Source organism: Aspergillus fischeri, genomic scaffold (assembly GCF_000149645.3).
Source record: "Aspergillus fischeri NRRL 181 1099437636264 genomic scaffold, whole genome shotgun sequence".
NCBI classification, from domain to species: domain Eukaryota; kingdom Fungi; phylum Ascomycota; class Eurotiomycetes; order Eurotiales; family Aspergillaceae; genus Aspergillus; species Aspergillus fischeri.
This window is the reverse complement of record NW_001509762.1, coordinates 1,663,709-1,680,676: the sequence shown is the minus strand read 5'-3', so window position 1 is coordinate 1,680,676 and position 16,968 is coordinate 1,663,709. Positions and strand designations below refer to the sequence as shown.

Below are 16,968 nucleotides of genomic sequence, written 5' to 3'. Positions count from 1 at the left end.
CCGTTCGGCTGTGGTCGTCGACGGTTACTGAGCTGAGATACCTGCATGACGATGACTGCTACGTTGAGTATGTTCCTCTCATCAAGGATGTCTTCTCTTCTGGACGTCTCATCATGCCGGTCCAGCACCAAGGTGGATGGGGAGTTCTTGGAGAAGAAAGAAGACCACTGCCAGCTAGATCCGTTGCTGATTCTGTCCGCCTGCAGATGGGATGTATAACTCAGCTCCAGATACTCCGTCGCCTGTTTATCCGGACAGGCTCATTCGGCCCCTTCCTAAACGGACCCTACGGTCTCGGTTATCGCCCGAGGCCGCCGACTCGATCCTCTACCCTCCCGCACCCCCAGCGACCCAAATCTTCTACGGATCCTCTGCGGACCATGGAGAGGTGGTGAATGACAGCAAAGTCTACGTGCAACAGAGTCTAGACGCGGACGCGCATGATCATATTTCCGAGCGAGAAACACACCACGCCTATGAAAACAGCCTTGATCTAGAGAGCGGTGACGAGGACGGTCCGGTTGTGGTTCGTCGAAGTGCCGGTTTTCGCGGGTCGTCCCTCTCGCCGTCTGCTGCAAGAATTCAACCGCATGCACCTTCTGGCAAGGTAGAAGGATCGCCGATCAAGTCTTCCTCGACAGGTCCCGACAGCTATGATGCCTTCGAGAACACTAACAACAAGAAGAAGCGCAAAATCCCCACCCCCGGCAATTTGGGAAGTCATCATTCCACACTTTCCCCTGAATTCGCAAACATGGGATTGGCAAGCTCCGCACAGGCGTCGTCAACCACGATCAACGAAGGCAATAACGTTGGCACGTATTATGGTACCGGCAGCCCCGCGTCTCCTGGACTTGGTGGTATTTCGGGTCCCGGTAGAGGTCGTCTTGGGCGGCATCCATCTCGCAGTGGTCCATCAAGAAACTCCCTGTCGGCCCATTCTCAGATTGGCTGGCCCGCGGCCCGAGCAGCAGGTCGCCGGGATGGCATGTTGTCCACGTCGGCGCCCGCAGGTACTTTCTATCCCTCCCCTTTGGAATTTAACACATCCCGGTGATTTTCACTCATTCTGTATTTAGGTGACCCGACAGCAAAATCGGACCAGGGTATCATTTCCGCCGCCATAGCGAACGCTGCGGCCTTTTCCTCTCCCCCACGAGTCCAGGGGGGTACCAGCTTGCTTGAACAGCAACCAATACCAACCAAGACACAATTCACCTTCACTTGTGAGTCTGATTCGTCGAAAGGTATGGCTTTGCAGGCACAGACTCTGTATCCAGCACCGCAGCGTTCGTCCGCACTGCTCGCCCCGACAAGCCAACCCCAGCGAGGCATCTCCACACAAGGAACCCAAACAAGCCCGAGTATGACGGCGCACGGCAATCAACAACCTCCACATCCTCAGCAGCAAGCCCCTGGTGCCGAGTCACCCGTTACAGGCAAAAAGAAGAGGCGGTCACCGGGAAGCATCTACGCATTGGCAGCACGTCAACGCAAGATTCAACAACAGTATGCTAATCTCCACCATCCCCCGAGTCCCGAAGATATCTGGATCTGCGAGTTTTGCGAGTACGAGAGCATTTTTGGTCGGCCACCCGAGGCCTTAATTCGGCAATACGAGATCAAGGATCGTAAAGAGCGGAAGCGACTGGCGGAGAAGAAGAGACTGCTTGAAAAGGCCAAGATGAAGGGCCGCAAGGGCAAGAAGGCCACTAAGAATGCGGCGAAAAGCGCGGCGGCTCACCAGACAGTATATGATCAAGGATACGATCGCGCATCCGTCGATCATTCTTCTGTCGCCGGCCATGGAGCGCATGACGACGACTATTTAGGTCATGAGTACGACGATGAACCCATTCCTATGCCACCGCCTGCACCGCCCAATTCTTTCAAGACGCCGCCGCCGCCCGGACATCTAGTACAGCCAACGACTCCCCCGCCGCATATGCAAGCAAGCATAGATGCGGCAAGTACTCGACCGCCCTGACAATGGGCGCGGACGGCTTTGGGGGTACACACCTTTCGCAGCATCTTCCGACCAATTCCATTTCCAAGGGCTGTTCGGATTGCGTTCGGGTGGTACCTCTACCCCCATGATGAAGGTCGCTGCTCATTTTCCTTTGTTTCAATTGCTTTTTGCGTCGGGTATTCCCTCCTTGCCTTTTGTTTTTGCTTAGTTTAAGTTTTAGCCTTATTCTCTCAGCTGTTTTTTTCCGCAGGTTTTGCATTTATGAAATCCCTACTCCAATCACATATCTTGATGAACATCACGACAACGTCACGAAGCATTGAATCCGGCAGGTAAACTGCACTTGCATCTGTGTTAGTCATGTTCAGGTCCTTTTTGTCCTGGGGGGTCACAGCATTCCGGTACGCATATTGGGGTGCCATGTTCAGTTGAGTTTGAAACGGCAGGATAGTCGGTGGAATTATGGGTTCTCGTATTGGTTTTACAAAGAGACAACCAGCATGGAAAGGTGCATCTTGGGTCGTTGGTTGGCGCTACAGATTGTTAGTTGTGTAGAGTTTGTTGAGTTAGAGCGGCAGGATCAGTCGATCAGTGTCAGAGTATTGCAATGTGAATATCTTCTGGGGTTGATATGGTGCATTAATTACTCGATTGGACAAGGCCTTCAGGGATCACATCTTGCCTGGACGGCCCAGGATGTCTGATCGTGTTTCCATCTATGAAAAAGAAGTTTGTGCAGAGCCATAAATAGATTCAAGCAGAAACTGTCAACCAGTCGATGCCGTTGGCGCCTCCGATGACACGAGTTGATTTTAGCAGATCGCTGCCACCACAACCGCCCAGTTTGTCATGGATCTTGATCTTGCAGCAAAAGCCAATAAGACAATAGTCTCACTTCTGTCTATTCAGCGTCTGAAACGACGGCTCACTGCCGTTTGTCGCATTGAATGATCCTTGAGGCCCGGGGATCAGCTTAGCCGCGCGCGAAGCAAAAAAGCCAGACGCCGTCATGCTACAGAGCAGTCTGTTTCAGGACAACTCCAGCAAGGTCAATCTGATGGATGGGAAGGGAAGGCTTGGGAGAAATGATTGAAACGACAAAGAACGTATTTGTGTCGGCTTTGAAAGAGGGTCTGTATCAGAGCTGTGTGCGCTAGGTATATAAAGACCAAAGGAATCAACGTCAGAACAAGACGAATAACAAGTGGCATTCACACAACACTCTTTCTACTCTTTTTCTTTTTCTCCTGGCTAGATTTCATTAACTGTCTCTTTGTCATTTGTCGTTGAAAAAGTTGAGGCGCTGCTAGACTCAGGGTTTCATTCATTGTCTGATTGTGGCATCACACAGTCTTTGCTCTACGAAGTCGGCTTCCAGGGGACTCTGAGAGACCTTGAAATACTCTGTCATATCTACTCGTTGCGCTGGACGCAATATCCCGCCAAGAAGACTTTTATTTGAGTCTACTGCGATTATAATCTTTCTGCTCGGTCAACTACGACTACATACCATATTCACAGCCGACACACCCAAGACCAGCACAGAACAACCTCACTTGACGCCATATCCCAAATCTACAGACTCTAATGTGGTTCCTCGCCCTCAAGCTCCTCCGCATCGGCGTCAAAGAGGCCAAAAAGCACAAGGCCAAGAAGAACGCGGCCAACACCAGCACAACCGACCCCGAAAACATCAACCTCGACCGCGACACCAACATGCCTTTCCCCGCCGACTCCACCACAGCCCGGAACCCCCTCATCACCCTCCTCGAGACCATCCTCCGCTTCATCCAATTCATCTTCGGCCTCACAGTCATAGGCCTCTACGGACGGGATCTCCACGGTGGAGACAAGGCCGCCGCCCCGGCGAAATGGGTGTACGCGGTCGTCACGGCGTTTCTTGCTGTCATGACAGCAGCTGTCTACCTCGTCTTGCCGTTTGTGATGAAGGGGCGGATGCCGGTGACGCGGCGGGCGAGAGTGCAGCTTCCGCTCTTTATCTGGGAGAGTGTGCTTTGTGTTCTTTGGTTGACGCTGTTTGGGATCTTTGGGAAGATGTATATTGGGGATTATAGTGAGGGGGATAAGGTGACGCGGATGAGGCATGCGGTTTGGGTGGATCTGGTGAATTTGGGGTTGTGGGTTGTTACCATGGGGTGGGTTGGGTTGAGGTGGTGGAAGGGGGTGAAGGGGGGACAGGAGGGAGGGGAGAGGGAGATGGAGGATGTCGAGAAGGCTGGTCCTTAGATGTTGAGTTGTTTGGTGATGTTGGAGGAAAGAAAGGCTGCTGGTTGTATTGGAGGCGTTAGGGAACTGTTGCTTGCTGCATATTAATGGAGAAAGGTGGTCGATCTCAGGTTACTGACGATACGGGTGATGGGAATGTGAAGACATACAGGCGATAGCTTCATAGATGGAGACAATCATATCCTGAATACACTGACACAAAACGCCCAACTCTTCGAGTGAACTTCAGTCCTCCAGATGCCCAACCCATGAGTCTCACAGCCCGAGAACAGGAACGCCAGGCTAGTAAGCAATTCGTGGTCATAAATACATAATTCCAGGCCGTTAGCAGAGTACAAGCAGGCGAAGGTGTTAGTCATGATAGTCCCATTCACTGAGCGTGTCATAATAACACCGGGGCAACTTCACCGGTCCCAAATTCTCTTCCTCAGGATCAATCTCTTCGTATACGAGCGTCCCGTTCCTACGGCGCTCTTCAATCTCCATACCAAGCAGGCTCTCCATCCGTTTTAGCGGCGAGGGCGTATGATGAAAGAAAGATCTGGGTATTTCTCTCGCGCTGCTAAGGAAGCTGCCTTTGGACTCTGCCACGTTGACGTTGTACTCGCTTGTCATCGACACGTCGACGGATGTGGGCGCTGTTGAAGCATTGCCGTTTGAGTTGCTAAAGGTTGACGACTCAAATGTCGTACTAAGGCTAGTTCCCTCGCTACCGAAGGATTCGTGCTGCTGCTGCTGCAGTTCCATTTTCTCGAAGAAGGAGGCCAAAAAGAGCTGTTCCTCCCACATTCTCTTCAGGAAGACAGCTCGGAACTCCGCATGAACGATCGCTCGGGGCGGTGGCCTGTAGTATTCAATATACAGGTAGCGAATGTCGCGGAACTTGTTGGGAATCTGTGACCGGAAGCCCATGGTGAGAGGTGCGGTTTTGTAGGTCGCTGTTCGCGGCCTGAGCTTGAGAAGGAGTTTTAGGTTGGCCAGGAAACTCGGTGGCAGCTCAGGCTGTTCTGCTGGCATGAGTTTTTCAATGTGTTTCGGAAGTGGTATGGCTTCTGTGAGCGTTCATTAGAGGTCGAGGTGATGGTTCAACACACGGTGCTCGAGGCATCCAGATAGGCATATGGTTCGAATAGAGGGCTTACCTTTCAGTTCCGGGGACGGGCTGCGAGTAACTTCTCGCTCCGGCAAGTGTACCTCGGGCTCGACATATTCCTCTGTCTTGTCTGCTCTCTGTGTGGACACTCCACGCTGCGGGCTTTGAGTCCGAGTGGACTTGACACCAGAGGTCGACTGAGAGGACTTGCGACGAAGGATGACGGGTCGCCGCTTCGAGCCCCTTGCCGTCTTACTCGCGACAAATTGAGTCTTCCTGTGACTATGGCGACAAGTAGACACACCTGTCGCAGAAGTGATAGCAGTTGCTGGAGATGCTGAGTTTACTGCTTCGCAAGTACTGTTATTGTCATTGTCGTCTGTTATGAGCCAACGGGTCGTTTTATGTGTTTCTTTCGGAACGGCATTGGGTTTCTTCAAAATGGACTGCAGAGGCCCTGTATGAGCTGCCTGGTTGTTAAGACGCTCTGGTAACTTCCCCTCACTCTTGTTCTTCCTTAGAGATGGATTTGTGTTCGATGGAACCTATCTCAAAGTTAGCGGGAAGGCCAATAGCGACACACATCACTCGAAGATGGCTACGTACCTCGCTCACTTTTGAAGCGGTAGACTCAGAGATGCGCATAAACAACTTGGCCACAGTCGCGCTGGGAAGAGAGATGCGAAGACACTCATTGCTCCAAATCCTCCAAAAGAAGTTCGCCAACCTGTGTCCAATGATGCCTTCGAGCGCTGAGGGCTTGACATTGTAGGCTGATCATAGAGATCAGTCACTTTGGGTCAAAGACATCTTAAGGAGCAAGAAGAAGTACCTTTCCATAAAAGCGTAATGTCCTGAACATGCACTGGCATCGAATCATCAAATGAGGACGGGGGAGTCTTTGTAGTCGAAAGCAAGCCTTCAGGAAGTTCATCCATAGTGGACATTGTCCTCTCCGAGACGGAATGGGTAGACGTAGGGTAGTAGAAGAAAGAGGTTCATCTGAGTCTGCCCATGGTCTGAACAATTTGAAGAAGCGTTAGACTAGGTCAAAGCAAGTTGTGTATGATGATATCAGACTGTTGTCTCGAACGCCACAGAACCAAGGCGAATATGAACATTCACGTTTGTAAACAGGACATCGCGAGGAGGTTGGGACATCAGGTCTAGCTGTGAATTCCAACATAAACAAAGCAGACTGTTATGAGGTAAACAAACACAAGAGGTGGCAGAGGATTAAAGGTCTGAGGTGAGGTGAGGATCAGTTAATAGTACAGGACTCAGAATAAACAAGTACAAACAGCCGTCTGCAACTCTCATCTGAGAGTCAGGCACCGAGGACTCGATCAATGGCACATGAGTAAATTGCTGCAGCGTGTTCCTAAGAAGAGGTAGAGTTGGATTCTGTTTGTATATCTGTAAGTTTCCTCAAACCTAGGGCTACAATGCGAGACAGTGCTGACAGGATTAGTGGTTCTGATCTACATACAGGAACACAACGAGTGTCATTCCCTGGAGGAGGACACGAAAAGGCAGAAAAGACGTGTTCCAGAACAAGATTACTGAGAGATATTCTGATAAACAGTGCGAGATATATGGCTAGGATTGGTATTTATTGACGAGATCTTACAAGAGAGGGCGACAGTGGGCAGATATAAAAAGAGAGAAATACAAACAGACTTAATCATCCTAATCAGAGATGTTGAACTACTTGACTTTGGCTGAAGTGGTAGAAGAGTGGTGTTGATCATGATTAACACAAAACAGCGTCAGGAAATGTCATCGGCAAGGCCCCAGCTCAAAGAAAGTTCCTGGTTTCTACTTTGCGAGGGATTCGGAGCGGCTCGGATAGAGATCCATCCATTTTTTGCTCTTTTGCCAACGTGATATCTGGTCCTTGATTTTAGAAAAAAGTAAGGAACAAGAGTTAGCTAGAGTCGATGATGAGACGATGATGGTGAGGCGAACGGGATGGGAATTGGACGAGGACGGTCCAACAAGGAAACATTCTAGAAGGCTAGACGATGATTCGAGGAGGGCGGTAGCTATCTACTTATATCAGGTAGTCTATTCAATTATAACTGAATATAGAATCAGCTAACAATCAGCCAAGTGCATTGTAACCGATCATGTATCGTTTTAACCAGTCTCGTAGATACAAAGACGGGACGAGAGGTAACCGGATTTTGCCTGGATGAGTTGACTCTATACATATTCAATCAATGTGATACACGCTTAGAATCATCTAAACATCTGAGAATAGACTGATATCTAATATCTCATCGAATATCATTGATAACCGGGGATATGGAGTTGGACTTGGATAACTGTAGGGCACGCCATATCGTTGATACCTGAGGCACCAAGAAGCCAGGCATCCAGGCACCCAGGCACCCAGGCACACAGACCCGGATCAAAATGAACGAACCAGTGAGCGTTGATTATTAAGGTACCCCGGATGCTTGCGTCCGGCATCGGGTGCGATACTGAACAATTGCCGATTTTCTGGTCGTGACTCAATTTTTCCCTTGGGGTATCTACTTGTTCTTTGGGCATTTCTGTGATACCCTCTTGTTTTTCTTATTCAATTTTCATTGTATCTCTAAATATAGCATAGGATGATCGTATGTTCTCCCGCAACCTCCTCCTTTCTCTCATACCATTGTTCAATGACTGACTTCTGAAGAAACGCACCGGATCTTTGCTGCTTCGGTGCAGAGCATCGCGAGCCCCCGTTATCGGTCGACCTTTGATCTCATTATCAACCTCCTCCACCTCCCTGTCTCTATCTCGTCCTCGATCCTTTGCCACTACATCCCTTCGCCGTTACGCTGAGGCATCCTCCTCCACGACACAAATCTCTCCTTCGTCGTCGAGTTGGCCCGCCCCCGATGCCGCCCCCCGCGTCCCCCAGACCCTTACCGAGAAGATCGTCCAGGCATATTCTCTGGGCCTCGCCGAAGGTCAATACGTAAAGGCTGGAGACTATGTCATGCTTAGCCCTCATCGCTGCATGACCCACGACAACTCATGGCCCACCGCGCTCAAGTTTATGGCAATTGGCGCATCCAAGGTCCACAACCCCAACCAGATTGTCATGACCCTAGACCACGATGTCCAGAACAAGAGCGAGAAGAACCTAAAGAAATACGAATCGATCGAGAAGTTTGCCAACCAACATGGCATCGACTTCTACCCAGCTGGTCACGGCGTCGGCCATCAGATCATGATTGAGGAGGGATATGCCTTCCCCGGCACCGTCACTGTGGCTAGTGACAGTCACTCCAACATGTACGGTGGAGTTGGTTGTCTCGGTACTCCCATGGTTCGTACCGATGCCGCGACCATCTGGGCTACCGGCCGTACCTGGTGGAAGGTCCCCCCTATCGCAAAGGTGCAGTTCACCGGCACCCTCCCTGAGGGTGTCACCGGAAAGGACGTCATTGTCGCTTTGTCGGGTCTCTTCAACAAAGACGAGGTTCTCAACTACGCCATTGAGTTCACTGGCTCGGAGGAGACCATGAAGAGTCTCTCTGTCGACACCCGTCTGACCATCGCCAACATGACCACCGAATGGGGTGCGCTGACCGGACTGTTCCCCATCGACTTGACCCTGGAGCAGTGGCTGCGACACAAGGCCGCTACCGCATCACGGACAGAGACGGCGCGCCGATTCGCCGAGGAGCGTATCAACGAGTTGTTCGCCAACCCCACCGTCGCTGACCGTGGCGCCAAGTACGCCAAATACCTATACCTGGATCTGTCGACTTTGTCGCCCTACGTTTCCGGACCGAACTCCGTCAAGGTCGCCACGCCAATTGACGAACTGGAAAAGCACAAGCTGAAGATCGACAAAGCCTACTTGGTGTCCTGCACTAACTCGCGAGCGTCGGATATTGCCGCCGCGGCCAAGGTGTTCAAGGACGCCGTTGCCCGGACGGGTGGACCTGTGACGGTCGCGGACGGCGTCGAGTTCTACGTTGCGGCGGCTTCCAAGGCCGAACAGAAGATTGCAGAGGAGGCGGGTGACTGGCAAGCCCTGATGGACGCCGGCGCTATCCCCCTGCCAGCGGGGTGCGCCGTCTGTATTGGTCTGGGTGCCGGTCTTCTCAAGGAGGGCGAAGTTGGAATCTCGGCCAGTAATCGAAACTTCAAAGGCCGCATGGGTTCGCCTGATGCCAAGGCCTATCTTGCCAGTCCTGAAGTTGTCGCGGCCAGTGCACGTATGTCACTCTCTATCGGTGTACCTTACCTGTAAGAAACGGCTAACTCTGGCTAGTGAACGGTGTTATTAGCGGACCCGGTATCTACAAGCGCCCCGAAGACTGGGCCGGCGTTTCCATCGGTGAAGGCGAAGTTGTCGAGTCCGGCACTCGCATCGACACCACTTTGGAAGCAATGGAGAAGTTCATTGGACAGCTGGATAGCATGATTGAGTCGTCGAGCAAGGCCGTGATGCCGGAAGAGTCGACTGGCTCCGGAGCCACTGAAGTCGACATCGTCCCCGGCTTCCCCGAAAAGATTGAGGGTGAAATCCTCTTCCTTGATGCTGACAACATCAGCACTGATGGCATCTACCCTGGTAAGCCTTCCCAGACAGACAAACACGCTGCTTGCGCTAACGAACGTCACAGGCAAATACACATACCAGGACGACGTCACCAAGGACAAGATGGCGCAGGTCTGCATGGAGAACTACGATCCTGCGTTCAGCGGCATCGCCCGCGCAGGAGGTTTGTCACCTTCCCTTCTCTTGTCATTCTTTCCATCCTCAAGAGTCTAACACACATGAACAGACATCTTCGTCTCCGGCTTCAACTTCGGCTGCGGCTCCTCCCGCGAGCAAGCCGCCACCTCCATCCTCGCCAAGCAACTCCCCCTCGTCGTCGCCGGCAGCATCGGCAACACCTTCAGCCGCAACGCCGTCAACAACGCCCTTCCTCTCCTCGAGATGCCTCGCCTCGTCGAGCGCCTGCGCGAAGCCTTTGGGAGCGAAAAGCAACCAACCCGTCGCACGGGATGGACCTTCACCTGGAACGTGCGCACCTCCCAGGTCACTGTCCAGGAAGGCCCGGGCGGTGAAACCTGGAGCCAGAGCGTCCCTGCTTTCCCTCCAAACCTGCAAGACATCATTGCCCAGGGTGGATTGGAGAAGTGGGTGAAGAAGGAGATTAGCAAGGCTTGATCGTGTACATGTACTTTTCTGTCAGTGTAAAAGTTCCCTTCTTTTTTTACTTTCATGGGTGCATTGCGTGTCGAGCCTGGACCTGGAGATAGTCTGGATGATATGATATCCCTTAGATGTTAGAATAGCCGGCGGAGAATCTTTCCGTCTGAATAGATACTTCCTTTTTATGCCTTTGAATAATTATGCTAAGTAGACCGCCAACTAGAGGTGCTTCCTGTACAATCGGCTGGACCGAACCACTTCCATGCCCGCATACTACCCCTGATGATAGTTCCACCGATCTGGAGAACGATCCGCTTTGGAGTGTAGCTCATCAGCTTTGCAGTTGAGACATGACCATCCAATCACAGAACAGAACACAATTGACAAGTCTTTTATGCACAAAGGAAAGAAAACCAGACAATACTTTGTTCCCAGGTAAAGAAATAAAATGGCATTTTTCGCTTGAAAAGTACTCCAGCCGGAGAAGTCGATCAAATGTGTCGTAATACAACCGGATGAAATATTGAGTGGCACCTCACTACCAAAAGGAACAAATCAATCAAAACGATCTATAGCGCTTGCAAAAGTCCCGTACATCGCTTCGTAAACAACTGCAAGAAATAGAGCATCGACGTAAAGTGACAAGTCACATTTCCAGTTTAGGTCAAAGTGTATCCACCGTCGACGCGGAGATCCGCACCAGTAATGTACTTGGATGCGTCACTGAGGAGGAAGGTCACGGCGCCCATCAGGTCTTCAGGAGTGCCCATCTTTCCAACGGGAATGAGGGAGGTCCACTTGTCCCTCAGATCCGGCCTTTCATCGAGAATTTTGCGGGTTCTATAGGTTGACGTCAGCCTGTCGCTCAGAATATCAAGTGGAAGATGGTGGCTTACAGAGCGGTCAGCATGTATCCAGGGCTGATGCAGTTAACCCGAATGTCATGAGCGGCCCACTCCACGGCAAGAGAAGCGGCCAGGTGACGCACAGCAGCCTTGGCCGCATTGTAAGGAGCCTGGGGCTGAGGAACGTTGACAATAGCACCGGACATGCTTCCAATCAGAACCATGCTGCCCGGAGCCTTGCGTTCCATGAGATGCTTTGCAACACCAATTGCAAACAAGTATGTACCATCAACGTTGACACCCCACAGCTTTTGCATGCGGTCGTAGGGGTAGGAGATGGCATCGAAGTTCTCGGTAAAACCAGCGGAAGTGACCAGGTGATCGATGCGGCCGTGCTTTGAGATAACTTCGGCAATTGCAGTATTTACAGAGTCAGGGTTCGCCACGTCGGCGTAGTGAGCTGTAACGTTGGGCATTCTAGATAAAAAGAAAATGATGTTAGGGTCTGCTACTGACAAAAATGGCTGAGATCCGCCAATCGACTTACTGTTCCAAGCCCGGATTTTCCTTCTTGAACTGTTCGACGAGCTTCTGAGCCTGCTCTTCAGCTTCCTCTCCTGTGACACATTAGCTGTCATTTCTGGAATCCAACCGTTGCAATGAATCGCCTGAAACGTACGGTTTAAATCAACAATGGCCAAATCAGAGCCGGACGCAACAAGCGCCTGAGACATGACCAGACCCAGACCACGGGCTCCTCCTGTCACCAAGCTGACCTTGTTTTCTAGAGAGAATTGGGCAAGGGTACGCTTGAAGTGCATTCCTCCACGGCCCTGGACGATCGGAGTACGGGGCATGTCCGCGTCATTGGGGTATTCAATTACAACGCTCTCATCGGTACGCGCAAATCGCCCTTCTACCTCGGAGTCTCCGGGATCCTTCTTTCCGCCTTTCGAGCGAGGAATTGTGTACGAGAGGGGACGGAAGGAAGTGTTAGAGGCGGAACACCGGAGAGGAGCAGCGAATGGAGCAGGGCGAGAGCTCTGACTGAGAGCTTTCGCGGCCTGTCGAGAGACCGTGGATCTGAACATCGTATATGTGAGAGATATGTGGATAGAAGATTGTACTTGGCGGGATGTTGTCTCCAGGAGAAAGGGATGGGAAAGGGAGGAAAGACAGAGAGCAAACAAAGGTAAAAAAGCTTGAGAGAACGAGAGGGAAGTCCGAATAAGTACTCTCGCTGAGGAAAAATGTTAATGATAAGTCCCACAAGAAAGACTGGAAGTAGAAGTGGTGATCTCCCTTGAGTCACTCGGCGAGCTGGTGAATAAATGCGAGTCCGTGGGTCCAGAAGTTGGCAAAGAAGGAAACAGAATGGAGGAGATGGGGAATGTAAGTGTAGCCAGGGAGTGATAGTAAGTACGCAGTTAGTTGTGTGTATTAGGTACAACTATCAATTAAAGGTATCTAGGTACTCCTGCTGTGATATATACAAAAGCTGAAGCAATTGCGGTGAAATAAGTACCTTGAATGGAGCACCACAACAGGATATCCGATGGAATAGACAAGTCAGACAGAAGGAATTGCAGGCGTGACCCGGATGACTGGCGTATGATCCAGGATAAAACTTCCCATTCGTAGGTTTCTTTTTCTGGATCAGCTTTTTTTCTATAAAGTTCTTCCTTTTGTTTATATGTATTTCTGCGCGATGTCAGGTGGTGATGAAAAAGAACTGGGCTAGAACCCAAGCAGCGATCTGGACCAAGATCTGCCATGCTGTGGGGTTTTCTGCCAGATTTCCAAGCCTCTGGCCCAGTAGGCATCCCGGCTTCCGTCGCCGCGCAATGCCCTTTTTACTTTCCGCGTGACTCCAACATGGCCCCTCGATCCTCGCGAAGTTTCACCCGGCTTGTAGAAGATTCTTTCCATCATCCATCTTCCTGTATTTATTGTTACTTTTGTTTATTACTTTTTCTGTGTTCTCACAAGTATTAGCATTTCTATGGAGTGTCTCTGTAGACGTGTCCTCTATCTACCCCTTCCCCTCGTATGGTGTGAAGGAGAACAAGTCATCCAAGGAAGTAGGAAAGATATCGTACGGAGGAAGTTCCTTTAATTGCCACTGAATCTAGAATAGTAAACATTGAACTGTAGGAGTTGTGCTAATCTTAACAAAAAGTCAACTCAACAATACTGTTAAGTCTGTTGCCTGAGTGGTGGAAAAAGATTGATCATGCACACCACTGAGTTAACCAAACAGAAACTTTTCATTCGATACTTATCATAACCTCTTCTTATCAAGGAAAAGGCAGAACATACTTCAAGTACTTCAATTGTGAATACTACTGTTCACCTTGGCAGAATCCTGTCTAATTTGTGGCATCATTCGGATTAAGGACTTTGGGGAAGTGGAGTACATAGTGTACAAGTGGATCCGCTACTCCAAATGGTTCTTCCTCTCCAGCTAAACTCGGTTAATAATGACCACATCCCAAACTTCCCCGCACGTCCCATGTTGAGTGGAGCCTCATGCTCTCTTTGATGGGATTGTCTTTCTTCCACGTCCTCCTCTACATATTATTGGTGACTTTGTGATGCTTCTCAGTTGTACCATTCGCTACCTTATTATTGACAGCCATCAGGGCGGACAATTTAAACGATACCTGTCGAAGTAGGGTGTTTATTAATCCACTTTGCTGCCGACTCATGATCAAGGCTACAACATATACAGCTCCTGTATTTGAATCAAATGCAAACGTCTATGCCCAAAAGGAAATCTGGCAAACGTATCGACGTACGCAGTACAATGTCTGTTCCCAGGGAGTGATCCGAGTTTCATCCAAATTCCAATGCAAAGTTGGTGCATCAACTGGAAGTGCCGTCACCTTCCTCTGCGAATTCGACGAGAGGAGTACCGCTCTTGCATTGATCCTGTAAAGACACGTTAGTCATCTACCACTCCTGAAAACGAGAGATCAGAAACGCGCAGTTCTGGAAGGACTAGGGAAAGTGTTCTCGAAGCTTGACATGAGCGTCCTTGCTCCGGTCAGCTCTCCAAGACGGAATTTCCAAACTCCAACGATCCTGGTCCGACTTGGCGCCAAACCAACGGGCCGAGATCCAGGCCATTAATTGAAAGTGTAACGCCATCGGTCAAGTGACCGATCAATAAACGGGAACGATGTGCAGGGATAAAAACAAAAACGCAACAAAAGAGACGTGTGACCTACCCCTTTTTGATGTACCACTTTGGAGATGGTTCCCTTCTGAGGGCTGCGAATTACTGTTTCCATCTTCATACTCTCAATTACAACCAGCGGCTGGTCTTTTTCCACCACATCGCCTGCCTTGACCTCCACGCGCAGCACCTTGCAGGGCATTGGGGCCAAGACACTGTTGGTGACATCCTTCATGCCCAATGCCTTTTCCATCCATTTGGCCCGGGGGATCGTTAGGCGGTATTGATTACCTCGCTGGAACGCGACGACGGAATCCCCGTCTTGTATCACAGTCGTGTCAAGTCGAGTGTGGGGAAAGAAGGATGTGACGACTTTGGATGCGGGATCGCTGTGGCTCGTCACTTGCTCGAAAACACGACTGCCAACCTCGATATCAAACACATTGTTGCCAGTCTGCTTGACACGAACATTGAATTTTGTGCCGTCTTTCCGGCCCGGAGTCAGTTCTGCCAGTGTCATCTCTCGTACCTGATAGCTCGGGCTGAATCCAACAGCGGACCCTTCGAAGTTTGCCTGCTTTCCGATCGCTGATTCGGAGTTGTGGTGTAGACAAGCCAGCGCCACTTGTGCAAGAACCTCATCCTCAATCGGGTCCTTAACGAACAACTCATCACGGTGCTTTTCAATGTAACCCGTCTCCACCTCGCCCTTGATGAAATCTGGGCTTCTGCAAACGGATTTGATGAACTCGATGTTGGTGATAGGGCCTGCGACCTCATATTCTTCCAAGGCGGCTGCTAGTTTGCGGATTGCCTCTTCCCGGGTGGCACCGCGAACGATTAGTTTTGCGATCATTGGGTCGTAGTGAGCTGAGACTTCATCTCCCGCGACGAAACCTGCATCTATTCTTACGTCTTCTGACGTCGCAGGAGTGCGGACGTGCAGCAGACTACCAGAGTCAGGGATAAAACCTTGGTCCGGATTTTCTGCATATATTCTAGCCTCGATGGCGTGTCCGCGGTGAGCCATTTCAGCTTCAACTTGGTCCTGAGTCAATGGCAGAGGGGCTCCCTCCGCGATCTTGATCTGCCAGTGAACGAGGTCCTGGCCGGTGACCATCTCTGTCACGGGATGCTCAACTTGCAGCCGAGTATTCATCTCCATAAAGAAGAATTCGCCGGTGTCATTGTCGAAAATGAACTCGACGGTACCGGCGCCCTCGTAGCCTACGGCCAGCGCGGCAGCTCTCGCCTTCGCCCAGATATCTTTTCTGGTAGCGTCTGGTAGATGGGGTGCTGGAGACTCCTCAAGGATCTTCTGATGCCGTCTTTGTATGCTGCAATCTCTCTCTCCCAGAGCGACACAATTCCCGTGCTTGTCGGCAAAGACCTGAACTTCGATGTGACGTGGTGTAGTAATGTACTTCTCGACCAAGACGTGGTCATCTCCGAATGAGTTCATGGCTTCTGATTTCGCAGATTGCAATTGAGCCTGGAATTCAGCTTTGGACCTGGCGATACGCATCCCTTTCCCGCCGCCACCTTTGACTGCTTTAATAAGCACCGGGTATCTAATCTTATCGGCCTCGGCTTCGAGGAAGTTCACGTCTTGATTTGAGCCGTGATAACCAGGAACGCACGGGACCCCTGCAGCTGTCATGATCTTCTTTGACTGGCTTCAAGATATTAGCGAGAGCTAAAAGATGGACCTTCCCGATCGGCATACCTCTTGTCTCCCATGTCCTCGATTGCTTTCCATGGCGGACCGATGAAGACTAGACCAGCTTCTGTGCATTTCCGCGCAAATTCTGAGTTTTCACTCAACTATAAATAACAATGATAAGTGTACAGCGATCGTTTATACGTTGGCGGACACTTACAAAACCGTAACCGGGATGTATCGCTTGGCAGCCTTCTCTCTTAGCAATCTCGATGATGCGGTCACCATCGAGATATGCAGAAACTGAGCCGAGATTAAATGCAAACGGTGAGCTCAACGCGTGCTGAGCATGTCTGTCGGGATCCGTGTATAGTGTTGTCACTTTGATGCCGTATTGAGAAGCCGTGCGACCTACCCGCCTATAATCTGGTCAGTGGAGGTTAATACATCATTAAACCATCGTAATCATACAATGCTATCTCTCCTCTATTGGCAATAAGGACCGAGTCCAGTTTCCTCTGTGGCACATGAGTACTGGCGGCAGTGGACGCTGCTCTTCGTGACCGTCGAGCTGCTGTCGGGCCCATGCGGGAAGAAATGCGGAGAAGAGACGAGAGAGCCATAGCGAGGAATTGCTGCTGCTAAACAGCCCTATGTTGAATTTCTGTGCAAATTCTTCGAGACTCTCAGCATAGTTGAGATACGAGCGAAAGTAGCTTTGAGGAGCTCGCCGGAGTCTTAAGAAAACTAAGGCCCTGGCTCAGGTTCTTCCGAAGCATGACAGTATCATCAACCCCCTTGAGCCG

The 16,968-nt window shown here is 50.7% G+C and overlaps 6 protein-coding genes across 6 annotated transcripts, besides 1 other annotated feature; 3 read left to right on the top strand and 3 right to left on the bottom strand.

The window, feature by feature from the left end:
• Nucleotides 1–211: 211 nt before the first annotated feature.
• On the top strand, nucleotides 212–1,987 carry NFIA_078450 (uncharacterized protein; the record flags this gene model as incomplete). Its single annotated transcript, XM_001259801.1, has 2 exons — nucleotides 212–1,013; nucleotides 1,080–1,987. 2 exons carry the CDS (start codon nucleotides 212–214, stop codon nucleotides 1,985–1,987), a joined length of 1,710 nt encoding a protein of 569 aa, XP_001259802.1.
• Nucleotides 1,988–3,556: 1,569 nt separating this feature from the next.
• Nucleotides 3,557–4,216, top strand: NFIA_078440 (MARVEL domain-containing protein; the record flags this gene model as incomplete). Its single annotated transcript, XM_001259800.1, has 1 exon — nucleotides 3,557–4,216. One exon carries the CDS (start codon nucleotides 3,557–3,559, stop codon nucleotides 4,214–4,216), a length of 660 nt encoding a protein of 219 aa, XP_001259801.1.
• Nucleotides 4,217–4,567: 351 nt separating this feature from the next.
• NFIA_078430 (GATA-like domain-containing protein) lies at nucleotides 4,568–6,247 on the bottom strand (the record flags this gene model as incomplete). Its single annotated transcript, XM_001259799.1, has 4 exons — nucleotides 4,568–5,268; nucleotides 5,359–5,854; nucleotides 5,916–6,082; nucleotides 6,142–6,247. The coding sequence occupies 4 exons, from the start codon at nucleotides 6,245–6,247 to the stop codon at nucleotides 4,568–4,570; spliced, it is 1,470 nt and encodes a 489-aa protein (XP_001259800.1).
• A 1,433-nt stretch (nucleotides 6,248–7,680) lies between these two features.
• Nucleotides 7,681–7,711: a microsatellite.
• Nucleotides 7,712–7,927: 216 nt separating this feature from the next.
• On the top strand, nucleotides 7,928–10,494 carry lysF (homoaconitase LysF; the record flags this gene model as incomplete). The annotated part of the gene is made up of 5 exons (XM_001259798.1): nucleotides 7,928–7,933; nucleotides 7,996–9,532; nucleotides 9,589–9,891; nucleotides 9,944–10,042; nucleotides 10,106–10,494. The coding sequence occupies 5 exons, from the start codon at nucleotides 7,928–7,930 to the stop codon at nucleotides 10,492–10,494; spliced, it is 2,334 nt and encodes a 777-aa protein (XP_001259799.1).
• A 644-nt stretch (nucleotides 10,495–11,138) lies between these two features.
• On the bottom strand, nucleotides 11,139–12,415 carry NFIA_078410 (putative D-arabinitol dehydrogenase ArbD; the record flags this gene model as incomplete). Its single annotated transcript, XM_001259797.1, has 4 exons — nucleotides 11,139–11,319; nucleotides 11,376–11,801; nucleotides 11,872–11,941; nucleotides 12,004–12,415. The coding sequence occupies 4 exons, from the start codon at nucleotides 12,413–12,415 to the stop codon at nucleotides 11,139–11,141; spliced, it is 1,089 nt and encodes a 362-aa protein (XP_001259798.1).
• Nucleotides 12,416–14,189: 1,774 nt separating this feature from the next.
• On the bottom strand, nucleotides 14,190–16,785 carry NFIA_078400 (acetyl/propionyl/methylcrotonyl-CoA carboxylase subunit alpha; the record flags this gene model as incomplete). Its single annotated transcript, XM_001259796.1, has 5 exons — nucleotides 14,190–14,255; nucleotides 14,555–16,178; nucleotides 16,229–16,326; nucleotides 16,383–16,581; nucleotides 16,634–16,785. The coding sequence occupies 5 exons, from the start codon at nucleotides 16,783–16,785 to the stop codon at nucleotides 14,190–14,192; spliced, it is 2,139 nt and encodes a 712-aa protein (XP_001259797.1).
• Nucleotides 16,786–16,968: the final 183 nt, after the last annotated feature.